The sequence below is a fragment of the Otolemur garnettii genome, unplaced genomic scaffold, assembly GCF_000181295.1.
Source record: "Otolemur garnettii isolate 467f Iridium unplaced genomic scaffold, OtoGar3 scaffold00014, whole genome shotgun sequence".
NCBI lineage: Eukaryota > Metazoa > Chordata > Mammalia > Primates > Galagidae > Otolemur > Otolemur garnettii.
In genome coordinates, this window is record NW_003852409.1 from 3142636 (window position 1) to 3155665 (window position 13030).

Below are 13030 nucleotides of genomic sequence, written 5' to 3' on the forward strand. Positions count from 1 at the left end.
GACTTGTCCAACATCACTGCATCACTATTAGGTTAAGCTGCATGTAACAGAAGAAAGACATTATCAGTGACTGAAGATAGCACTTTCCTCCTCATATAAAAGATGTCCATGAGAAGCAGTATAGTGCAGCTCTGACAGTGTAATCAGGGACCCATGTTCTTATCTTTATGCTCCACAATCCTAGAATGGTATTTCCTTCTCAAGGCCGCCTAATGACCCAATATGGCTGCTAGAATTCCAGCCATTTCACCTACATTCTAACCAACACAAAACAGTAAGGAAAAGAAGGACAAGATCCACCTTTAAAGTTGTCTTTCTAGAAGTCCCATTTAATACTTCTACTTATATCACATTGGGCAGACTTAGAATCCTGGCCATGTCTAGCATGGGAAGCTGAGAAAATGTTTATTTTCCATGTACATTAACACATCCAGTTAAAAACTGAAGTTGTGATACTGAACTCTGACTTGTTGTGTTACTGAACATGGAAGAGGGGAGGAGTGGCATGGATGTTGGTATAGACAATCAGCCATCTCCCAGAGTCACCTAGTTGGGAAGTGATGGGGCCAAGATTGAAAACTAGCCAGTGGCCTCTCCATAGGTTGCCCAGACCTTCCTCCTGAGCCATGTCCCTCTGCCACAGCATCTTCCCCCAGTGACGTGAATGCCTGGGGGAGCAGCAGGGAACAGAAGCTCTGTGGGTGGGTGGGGGTAGAGGCAGCAGGGCTGTGAAGTTAGCCTCCTGTGAGAAACTCTCCTATTTTTCTTTGCCACCTTCCCTTCCCCAGCTCTAGAGCCCCGAGCATCTAAAACTCCAAGTTCTTTGTCACAGAACTCACACTGCAGTTGTGATGAGATGGGTGCATCTTTTCATGGGTCATTGGCTCTAAGTTGAAGATTAGAAACACACTAGATTTGTGTCTCCTTTAGTTTTCCCACATTAAATAAACAATCACAGGCGGTTGCAGAAGTTACTTGCCAGAAACATTATATTCAAGTCTTCCAAAGACAGGCCTGTGCCTCAGATGGAGGGCTGGGACCTTTTCTGGGGTTTCCACTGATTCCAGGGCTCTGAACAACTCTATCAGACCCATCCAGTGCTGGGTCTCAGCAGGGAACAGCGACATGGGAAGAACGTCCTTAGCACAGAGACCAAGCCATCATCGGAGAAACCAGACCAGAATTGTAAATGCTCACAGTGGAAACAGCCTAACGGGACTTGAAAAATGGAAGTTGACACTTTGAAATCACCAATGTCAACAGTTACTTTATAGGAGAAGAATAGTGATGGGGAACCTCAAGGAAGAGAAAGAGCCAGATGGGAGAGTCCAAAGCAAATGCCCAGAGGCAGTCTTCGTGGTTTCCAGAAGACTGAGCTCCGAGAATGCTCAGGGAAGCCAGAAGGTCTACACTTGTCCCAGCCTGGGAAAACCCAGCAGAAAAGGTCTGAAAAATGTGCTTCTGGAGGGAGCCCATGGCGTTGTTATCCTCCTATCAGAAAGCTCCTGGCACTGATGAGTGAGCTGGGGACAATCTATCTGATGCTAGAGACAGGTGTATAAAGGGGGGACCCTCATAGAATGCATCCAGGATGGAGCACTCTTCTCCCTGAAAATCTACCACAGCCATGTCACATAGTTTGCTGTAATAAATCCTTACTGTCTTTACACAGAGTCAGAGAACTGAGCTGTGAAAGGACTCTAGGAGTTACTTGGTCCAAATCTCTCATTTTCAGTTGAGGAAAATGAGGCCTGGAGAGCAAGAGTGACTTAGTATGAACGCAGGATTAGCAAGAGATCTTCCGATGACCAGACTGTGTGTTTCCTGTGTGCCACTTACCAACAAGGGCCCACTGAGATAGATGTCACAGGAGGGCTGTTTTGGGGTATCTTCCTAAGCACACCCCTGGTCTAGAGAGGCAGAGAGGAGGGGGCGTGAGTTCAGATTAGAAGTCTTGCTCGCAAGTCCTGGGTCTGTCCCAATCTGCTGAGTGACTACATTGGATTCCCAGGGCTGCCAACACATTTCCACAAACTGGGTGGCTTAAGACAACAGAAATTTTGTCTTTCCCAGTTCTGGAGGCCAGACATCTAAAATCAAAGTGTTGCCAGGGCTGGCTCCTTCTGCAAGCTCTGGAGAAGAATTCTCCATTCCACAACTCTCGCCCAGCCTCTGGTGGCTTCCCAGGATCTGTGGCATTCCTTGTTTTGTAGACCTGCTGCTCCAATCTCTGCCTCCTTCATAGGCCCTTCTCTATCATATCTCCTTCTGCCTTTCTCTTATAAAGGAAACCTGTCATTGGATTCAGGGCCTACCAGGTAAGCCAGGAAAATCTTATCACGAGAGCCTTAAGTTAATTACATCTGCAAAAAGTCCCCTTTCCCAAATAATGTCACATTTACGAGTTTCATGGGTTAAAACATGGACACCTTTTGGGGAACCAGTGTATACGCTATAGTGATCTTGGGATGTGAGGAAGGCAAAAACCTGTTTACTCACTATGGTTTTACAAGTGTTTTTGTCTTCATAGAGAACTGATGGGTCCCAAAATTACAGGCATCAGTTCAGTTGCCTGTGCCATCCCAAGCAGTTATGCATAAGCAAGTTCAAGTCCAGAAACATTTTTGGACGCTCTAGAACTTCCTTTGACCATAGACTTCTGAAAGCTGTTTGGGGAAGCTGGCTTGTGATCAGATCACAAATAGGAATGCTGGGCTCTACTCCTTTGGAAGAGAACATTCAACTAGAACAAGTACAACAAGAGCACAAGTTGGGTGTGGGGAGGGGTTTGACAAACACAAAACACCCGTGGGGCAGGTACTGGAGGCAAATAAAGCACTGACTTCAAGTCCAAAAATTCAGGAGGAGCCAAAATAACTTAGTAATCAAGATACAAAATATTTTACTGCCAAATCTAAAAAATCAAAACTAATGCAAAAAACCCACAGTAACAAGATAACAAAATTTTAAATAAGATAGACTTCAACCCTGCACTTGGGCATGACTCACCTCACTTGGCACACTCTAATCCCAGTCCTGTGGATTCCATCTTTAAGATTTTGATAATTTGTTCATCATGAGGTTTTTTTGCATTAGTTTTGATTTTTTTTAAAGTTGCATTAACAGAGTTTGTTTAACCTTTAATGCTAAAGTTTTGGGTACCTCCTTATGTGTTATACTTAGCCCTGGACTTGCAAGTTATAACTGAAGGGAATGGGCTGGAGAAGTGATGCCTCTGAGGATATGGTCATCACCCCTAAATCTCTGAAGGACTATGTGGGGCAGAGGGGACCATAGGATCTGACTGACCCCAGAGGAACCAGAGAGGGTGGAAGTTAAGGGAGAAATAGTGAGTCCTCTGCCTGCCACTGGAAGATGTGAGACTGTGTGTGGGGGGGGGGCTGGGGGAGGTAGACTAGATCATCTCTAGGAGCAGCCCTTGTACCCTCTAATTCCAACAGACAAAGAGACTGTAGATTTCTTCATGTAACTTTAGTCGCCTTGTAACCATGAGGTAAGGGAAGAAATATCACCTCTTGTTTCAAAGACCATGGAGACAGGAACTGGGTCTTCTGCACTTTCAAAAGCCACTCTGATGGCCCTGTTCTACCTTAAGGTACTCATGTGGTGGTTTCCCACAACTATGGGATGAAATGAACAGCCTCAAGGTATCCTACTCACAGACCACCGACGGGGGAGAGGCCAACCACCTTATCAGCCCCAAATTTTAAAAAAATCAAAAAAAGGAAGCAGTGATATGATGTTGTTATAAATATCAAAACATTGCCTCTAAAATACACCATGAAAAATGATCTTTCTAAAAGGCATCCTTGTGTGCTGCTCACAGTCCTGCGTGGCTTCGCCATGAATAAACCGAATACTTCTCAGAACGACATTCAAGGGAGGCCTTCTCACAACTCTCATCCCCACTTAGCTGTCCAGCTCTGATGTGTAATCACTTAAGTCTTGGGTCCTAAAGCTTCTCCATTTAGTTATTGTACCATCTGCTCTCATAAATTTTTTCCTTTAATTTTTGGGTTTTCCTCAAATCGCACACTATTTTTAGATTAAAATATTGAGTATCCCTGGACCTAAGTATCTTAATAAATTGCAAACTTTGACACCTTTAGAAATAATGCTTACTGAAATAAATGAGTTATTTCTGCTCATTATTCAACATCTCAAAAAATTTTTATATATGCATTGAATTTGGTATGAAAATGCTTCTTTCGACATTTTCCAACCAGGTGCCAGCATGATCTAAAGAGTTGTTTACAAAACATGTCCTAATGATTTGCCATTTCTTGACAAATCAATATATCATTTGTGTAGAGTTGGGTCTGATTGAGATTAAATAATGAATAAAACTTATACATGTATAAATTTTCTTTATTATGAAGCTTTTTCTTGAAATAAAATCGGGTCTGTAAGAACCCTGGGGTTGGGTAGAATTTATCTGAATACAGAGAAGACAGAAAAGAATTATGTGCACTGCTGTATCAAATTTTGGCTGGTGTTCAGCATTGAGAAACTGATGTAACCACCCTCACTGGGGTTGTCATCACTTGACTTTTCATAACACTTACAATGATAGAGAATGGTGTACTTTTGAAATACTTTTACATATGCCTATTACATGGTCCTTGAAAAAGCCCTACATGATAAAGGGAGCAGGGGTCAGCAACCCTAGTAAGAGCACACAGAGGCCCCAGGGGCTTAAGCTCTCTGCCCAAATGTCTGCTCCCAGTCACGATGGCATCAAGACGCCAGGCCCACACTAGCTGCTTTGCACAATCGTCCTGATAACCCCACAGGAGGGTATTTTTACTACTATCATACAGATATGGAAGCAGAGGCTCTGAGAACTCAGTTTCAAGGTCACAGAGCTGGTAAGCAGCAAAACTGGGGTTTCAAGTAGTCTGGTAGGTCTATAGCACATGTGTCCTAAAGTCTACCCGAGACATTTTTTCCTCTCTTCCAGGAGAGCATAAGTGAGACTGAGAGATGACATTCTGGGTCAAAGGAGCACAGGATGAAGCACTGGCAGAGCCCAAAGGCCCTGTAGCTGGCAGCAGGACAGTATCTCTTCCATGTATGTGGTACTATATGCCTGCAGAATATCCTTGCATCATTGGCTTCTCACAGTTCCCTAGAGGAGCATGCAGTGGAGGGCTGGCTAACCCCCTTTTACAGATACGTGAGGCTCAGAGAGGTCAAGTGATTTGCTCAAAGTCACACAGGACAATACATGTGCACTTTTGCCAACATCACTAGATAAAAGGATCCAAGGAGGTGGGCCTAGGGGCTGAAATAGGCAGACCAAGGCACTGACCTTTCCTGAGATGGTCTTGATCTGCTTAGAGCTCAGGGGCTCAAAGTCCACACCGATGTAGCCCTCCATGGCAGCAAGCAGATTCTTTCGGAGGCAGCGAGATGAGTTGGCTTCCGTGTGCACCTGCTCCCACCAGGAAGGCTCGTACCAGCCTGGGATGATCCACTGATATTTACTGCCGTACATGTTCTCCTCATATGCCTGCAACAGATGGGGGGGACTATGAAGGCACCAAGACTCAACCCTCATTCAAGGCTCTGTGCCCTATGAGAAAGGTGGAGGGAAGTCAGGTGGAGGGAAGTCAGGCTTCCTCTTACAGAGGACTTACTTAACTTTTTATTACTTGCTTGGCTTCCTCCTTGTTATTTCTCAAAGGATCCAAGGTGTTTTGTGGAGAACACATTTAATAAAATGGTAAACACTGAATAAAAATTAAAACCCAGGGGCCTGGGAAAATATACATTATAGTATGTTGATGGGAGGTAAAGGGAATAGAATACAGACAATCAAGCCAAACCTTCCAACAGTACACATAATTAAGATGCAAATTTCATTACAAACTTCCTAGAAACCAAGGAGAAAAGGGTGATAAGATGATTTACATAGCTTTTATTATTAAAAACGAGAAAATGAACCAGCTCTTTGGGGAAACAGAGTATTTACTAGTCTTCAACCCTTGAAAAATATCACATGGAGCATATTGTTAAATTAGTCAGCATGGTATCAGCATCATCTCTACCACAGATTTCACAAAGCTGTTTTCGGTATAGATCTTTACTGAAAGCTAAGGCCATGCCTCAAAACACAACCCAGGCGGAGCGATTTTCAAGGGGCCAAGACAACTTAATCTAAGGGTGCAGCTTATGTAAGATGCCCCTTGGCAAACTAAGAAGTCTCTCCATAGCTTTACCCAAAGGACAGCAGGAAAGGGGCATCAAGTGAGGGTCTAAAAGACTTATCCACAAGGCAGGTAGATTGGGCTTCGATATATCATCCCCTGCCCAATGCAACTGTGGAAATGCCTGGGGGCCTTCTTTCTCGTATTGCCAAGTTCTGAACAGCTGAGACTGTTGGGCACATGAAGAGGTCTAAGTAGGCGCCGGTATGCTTGTCTGTCTCCTCTGCCACATGCAGAGTTCCTGGAGGGGGAGGCCATGCTGCCTCTTTCCTGGGTCCCTAGTGCTTACTACAGTGCCCGGTCTACAGAGAACACTCAGGGAGTGGTTGTAGAGTGACTGAATGAACGTATTTCTGTTTAACTTGGTTGCCTTGGCTTTCATTTTCTCTGCCTCTGGTAGACATGTAATTGGAGAACCTCTGGCCACCAAACAGGTCCTACTTCGTGCTGATGGCTGGTCCTGAGCTCACGGTATTCAGCTCCCATGAACCGCTTTGGTTCGTACTAACTACAGACATGTAACAATGATGTGAATTTTTTAAAATCCAATCTCCTTTTTTTTGTTTCCTTTTGCATCCTCCCCTCCCCATGCAAGAAGGACATTTCCTTTTTATATAAAGGGTCACAAGGATAATTGTGATAAAACCTAACAGGAGTAAAGCTGTTAACAGTTGGGATGCTGCTCCCCTTTGGTGGCCTCATTTAAGCCTCTTGACAACCCCGTGAGGCATCTAAGGCAGAGATCATAGTTTCCACTTTAGAGGTGAGGCAGCTGGGGACCAGAGATATAAAGTGACCTGCCTGAGGTCACACAACCGGCAGAGCTAAAACCAGAACCCACATCAGAGTGCTTGGGAATTTAGAATAGATCACCGAGGATGGAGCAGAAGACAAAAGTAACATGCCATACTCATACTGTGCTAGAGCCAAAGTGAACATTTTGCCACAGTGCTATAAATAGGCCTTGCATTTGCAGACGTCTGCTCTCCCATTGGGTGGCAGTTCCAATCCCGAGAACCAGCAACACGCTGTAAAGTTTGCACTGCAGCATTTGCATGGCAAAGACACAGCTGTTTCCATCCGGCCTGTGTTCTGACCCCTACAGGGACAGGAAGGCTCTCTCAGGGTGGGGTTGGGGAGGGTCCTTGCTCCCAGCACCCCCTCCCTCCATCCAGTCTGGATGTAGCATGAAGTCATCAGGTAGAGTCTCCTTGGAACCTTCTGGACCCACCATTAGAACTCCTTCCTAACCCGGCAAGACCAGAAGTCCTCAAGGGCAGATTCCACCTGAGGGTTTGGCATGTGGACTCAATATGCAACCAGAAACCTCTAAGAAACTCCTTAATGAGTGAAGCAGCCAGCTAAGTGTCTAAGAGAAACCCCATCTCAAAATACCATAAGTCTAACAAGACTGAAGAGGAAAGCAAGAGGAGGAGGTGGGTGGTGTCCCCATGCAGTGTGGAAGGCAGGCGGCCTAGGGCTTTCGGTCAAGAGGAAGACAGCCATGCCATCTGTTCCGAAGTGGAAACCACGGCTGGAAAAGTCACTGGGAAAATCGTTCCAGCGCTTGGCACAAAGTGAAATTGTAGCCATCCCTGGGCTTTGGTTTGGCTTGAATCAGAACATGAGGTCTGTCGGTATTTCTTGCACACGGAAGGTGGCCAGGGCTTAGTGTGGAATCTTTGAGAATCATTTTTTATCATTAATTTATTTTCCCTGGAGTTATTTGTCTTCTTCATTTAGTCAACATCAATCACCCACCATGCACCAGCTCCTTGCAATGGCCTGGGAATATGGAGGGAAAAAAACCCCAGTTTCTTCTCGAAAAGAAAGGAAGTTCTCCAATTTAGGGCATCATTTTCCTTATTAAAAGGGGCTATTTCTGAACCGTGGGTAGTAAGGAGCAAGGTTTGTATTTTTGGAAAATTATCAAATCTGTTCACTCTCTATTTTCAACTGTTCTTTTGTTCTTCCTTCTAATTTAACGTGGAAAGACCTCTTGCTACTCTTTACTGATAAGTAGAATGCTCAACACACTTTTATGAAATCCACTAGTAAACTCACCAGCCCAAAAGTAGCTCATTCTATCTTCAGACACCCGAGACCTTACATAAACAAGCATAAAAAGATCACTGACATTTACTGAGGTCTCATTGTACATCAGATACTGTGCAAAGTTTCTGCTCATTTAATCTTCACAACAATCCTCCGAGACAGGTGTTATGGCCCCCAAATGACAAAGGAGAAAACTGAGGTGCAGAGGGTATGAATAGCATGCTCAACTTCAGTACTAAGCAACAGAGCAGGGATTCAATTCCAGGATGACTAACTCCTGAGTGCCAAGTGCCATCCAGGGTCTCCTGCAATGTTGGCCTCATAGCCTCCCTTCCTCCTATATCAGAAGATGAGCAGGCAGGGCTCAGCTGGCTCCTGAGCGTTCAGCTGAAATAATCCTGTGATACTGTGGCATTCACCCACTGCTCTGTCCTTGCTCCTGGTCTCTTTTCAGGTCTTGCACATGTCCTGAAACAGGGCACCAGAAGCTGAGCAGGACACCAAGCTGGGATCTCTGCAGCAGAAAGCAAAGGGACCACCCTGCCCTGGGTGTGACATGTAGTCTGAGGTCATTATCTGGCACAGTGCTAACCCTGGTGACCTCAGATTCTGTAGTAAACCGGGGGTCAACTGAGACACTCAAAGTCCCTTCTCTTCTCAACACACAGTACTCACCAGCTATGCCTCTACCACCTTGGACTTAGGTAGCTCCATTTGTTATATTCTAACCTTATATGAGAATCTTTAATCTCCTTGGATTTTGTCAAATATTCCCACCTGTTAAAGCTCTTTGAACCTCGGTGCTGTCATCTAACATATTCCATGACTTCTAAAATTCCTACAAACATGCTATTAATAACATCCTCCAAGTCACAGACAGAAAGATCAAAGAGGACAGAGATCTGTGGCCCCTCCCTAGTGACTACACCTAGAATAACCTCCGTCTGCAGAGGAGCTGACTAGGTAGACAAGGACCCACCTAATGGCCTCCCATCCTGCTGAATTTTCTCCTGATGTGGGAAGATGAGGAGCTGGGACATCAACAAGGAAACAGATTTGGTTCCTGTGTTAGAGCTCTTATATGTAACTAAAGTTAGAAATCATACAGAGAAAACCTCTTTTTGATTAAATTGCAATCAGGTGGATGAGGATTGCACCTGGGCTCTGCTATGAATTGGGTGAGGGCTGCTGGACAAGCCCCTTTACTTCTCTAGGCTTCTGACTCCTTAGCTATAAAACTGGGTATCAGAGTTGCTTCTCGTGGTTATTGAAAAGATTAAATGAGACAAGGTATAAAAAAGTACTGTGTCACCTATCACATACTAGACAACTGTAAAGGATGTGGGGCAGATACTGAATAGCCCACCATTGTCCCAAAATGAAGATTCTGCAGAGGCGAAATGAGTCACTTGAGTCTCACCCTGATTCCTGGATATTCTCCCTGTGCAGTTCACACAGCAGGGCTCCACTAAGCCAGACTAAACTAGGGCCCTTAGAACTAGCTGACGAGGCTTAGACAATAGGTTAGAGAATGGGTTTGGAGAATCAAAGTCTCTCTTCCTATGACTGTATTGTCTGAGCCCTGGGATTTCAGCTGCTTGAAAAGAGGAAAAAGCAGTGAGCATAACACTTCTGCCTCTAAGAACCCAGACCCCCATCCTAGGATCCTGCTCACAGGTCAAGCAGCAAAAATGGGTCTGAGAAAAAGCTTTGTGAACCTCTCCAAAGGCAAAAATGATAGGACTATTTTACTTACACAACAGAACACTTTTGCTGCCATATTCTGGTCAAACTGGCCAAGGATGATCCGCACGTCATTCCCCTGTGGACAGAAGGACATGCATGTGAAGGTAAATGGATGATCAGCACATGGCAGAGAGCTCAAGGTCACGGGCAGAAAACATTCCTGGGCCCCAGACTCCCAGGTAAGCAGGGCAGAACCTCATCCCCACCCAGTCCAGCCTGGATTCTCTGGCCCTCTCTGGGGCCAGCTTCCCTGGCTCTTATAGTTGGCTCTTCCTGGTCTCAAGGGCAGGACATAGGGCAACCCTGCACAGGCCAGAGGCCAAAGCCGGCCACACTGAGAGGCCTTGGAATCTCCTCTATCTTCTTCTGACAAGGGTGGGCAAAAACCCTGGGGTACAATAATATCATCTCCTCACTTTATGTATGGGAAAACTGAGGCCATAAGAGGGAAAAGAAGTTTCTATGTTCCCCTGGGAGTTGGTGGCAGAGATAAGACTCCACCCACTCATACTCCTTCACAACATTCTAGACTTTTCTACTTCTCAACTATTGACCCCTCAAGGCATCCCTGGAGTCCAAAGCTTCCCAATCAAGAGGTTTCAGTCTCTTCAAGCTTGTTGGTGGAGCTGAGATTTTGTTCAAAATAAGTGGCTCAGCCTCAATTTCCTCATCTGCAAAATGGAGATAATGGTCTCACTTACCTTACAGGATTGCTGGGAGGACAAATAATCCTTGGAAAGTTCTTAACACGATGCCTAGCACACAATGAGTGTATAATTTTATTTCTAAGAAAAATCTATATTTGAAAGCCCTAAAAATGGGACTAAATTCATTATCTCAGGGTGGCTAATAGTTGTGTATTATACAGCAGCCTCTGTGACGCAATCAATTCATTCATTACTGAGCATCTTACTGAGGCTCTCCTGGGTGAGGGTAATGGGCCTTTGGTCACTTTCTGGGGCACTAGGATCCAGGCTGGGCCCCTCCCCACAAAGACAAGTACACTGGAGAAGGATGTGCAGAGCAGCCCCCAGACCAGCTGGACCCCAGCTCACACAGATGCCCCCCACCCCAGCAGCCTCTTGCCCTCCACAGTGAGGCCCAGCCTGGGAGGTGGTACCACCTTTCTTGCTGTTCATCCATCCCCTCCAGCAGGCCTCAAGGCCCTTTGATACATAAAGAAGAAAACATGCCTTTACAGATCAGTTTTTAGCATCTTTTAAAATTGGAAAGTGCTGACTGCGAGGCCATTTACTCATCATGTACTTTAGCAAAATAAAGAAGGCCTGGATTCTAAAATCATCCTTCGTTTGCAAGCAAGAATGGAAAGAAGGGGGAAAAAAAAACCTACTTGCTCTGAAAGGACTTTAAAAGATCGTTAACAGAGCAGTTGCAGGAAGGCAAGCCTTTGTCATCACCAGTCTGCAATGCTATAAAAAGTTCTAAGCTGCTTCCGTTCTGTGGACATGTTCCCAGGCATGCTACGGGATCTTTCTGCTTGTTTGTTGAAATCATTTAGCATTTTTTGCTGCTAACAGTATCCATCCATCTGTCCAGGCAGCCAGCAGACACACACTGAGCATCCACTTTGTGCCAAGCCCTGCATGGCTAAACATGATAGGAGAGAAACAGCTTATTGTGAAGTCAAGGAATCCTGGGTTCGAATCCCAGCACCATCTCTGACTAGCTGAAAATTAACTTCCTGGAGCAGTCTCAATTTCTTCATCTCTGAAATAGGGATAATCCTAGCTACCTTGCCCAATAGGTGTTGGGTTCATCACAGTGAAACTCACCCAGTGCTCTCTCCCGGTCCTCCCAACTCCCTGGGCACCCCTGCTCAGCCTGCCCTGTGCCAGCTCCTCATCTTCTGCCCATCCCCAAATGCTGGTGCTCCGCCCCCAGCTTGTTGCTCCCACCACTGTCTCGGGGCAACCTCACTCATGACTCCAGCCATGACTGGCCTCTGTGTGCTGTGGACTCCAAACCTCTTTCCCCAGCTCTGGTTGCTTACTGGATTCTTCCCTGACAGGCATATCCAGCACAATATGTCCCAAGCTGACGGCTGTCCCGGCGAGCCCTTTCCTCCTCCTGCATGTTCCATACTGAAAATGTTATCATCAACCTCCACTCATCCAAGTCGGAAACTTGGGAGTCACCTTAGATCTACTTGTCTCCTTCACCCTGCTGTATCTAGGGGAGAAGAGAACTGTTCACCAGCTCCTGAATCATGCCAATCTGTCCAGGCCCCCTGCCCTGGGCCGAGTTACCATCAGTGAATAGGACAGCCTCCCAAAGGAGCCTTCCCTGTTATCCTGCCCCACCCGCCCATCTCCACAGAGCAGATTCAAGTCTGACAGTGTGAAATCTTTCCATTGCTCTCCAAGTTTACAGATCAAATTCTCACCCATCACCAAATGACTTCTGCTCAATTTTCTACCACATTTCTTAGCTATACTCTATGGCAGTGAGAATGAATACCGCCATCCGTCCATTCATTCATTCATATTCTCCACCCTGCCTTCTTTCTGAAGTGCATCCATCCCGAGTGCCTGGCCCTCCTGTCCCACCTGCTCTGCCTGCACAGCTGCTGCTCACCCTTCCTGCCTTAGCTCAGGTCAGGATCCTCAGCTCAGAGAATCCATCTCTCACGCCCGGTGGCCATTTTCTCCTCTGCAGGCCTGGGGCACACGGTGCTTCCCTACCATGTGGCACAAGTACACTCACTTGTCCATCTTCCCATCTTCCCCATTGAACTGACTTACCTCTGGGTTCCCTGCTCCCAGCAAGGACACTGCACACGTCAACAAATATGTGTCAAAGGCACGCTGGATGCGTGCTGAATGCATGCCCTGTGTAGCACCAGGCACGATGCCAGGCCTATAGTACTCGTTCAGTAGCTGGTAGCCATTATCACCACTCTGCTAAATATCCTGCCAGCCCTAGGGTCTATGCACTGATTTGGTTCACCATGTTCATTTCTTTCTTTCTTTTTTTTTTTT

General features: G+C 45.8%; 1 protein-coding gene across 1 annotated transcript in view; it reads right to left on the reverse strand.

Moving 5' to 3' along the window:
- The window catches only part of GABBR2 (gamma-aminobutyric acid type B receptor subunit 2), a 375939-nt gene that overhangs the window by 162436 nt on the left and 200473 nt on the right, over positions 1-13030 (reverse strand). Inside the window, exons 5-6 of the mRNA XM_003785363.2 lie at positions 10042-10107; positions 5333-5533 (exon numbers count right to left, since the gene is read on the reverse strand). Coding sequence (XP_003785411.2) covers positions 5333-5533; positions 10042-10107 — 267 coding nt within the window. The remainder of the gene's footprint in view (positions 1-5332; positions 5534-10041; positions 10108-13030) is intronic.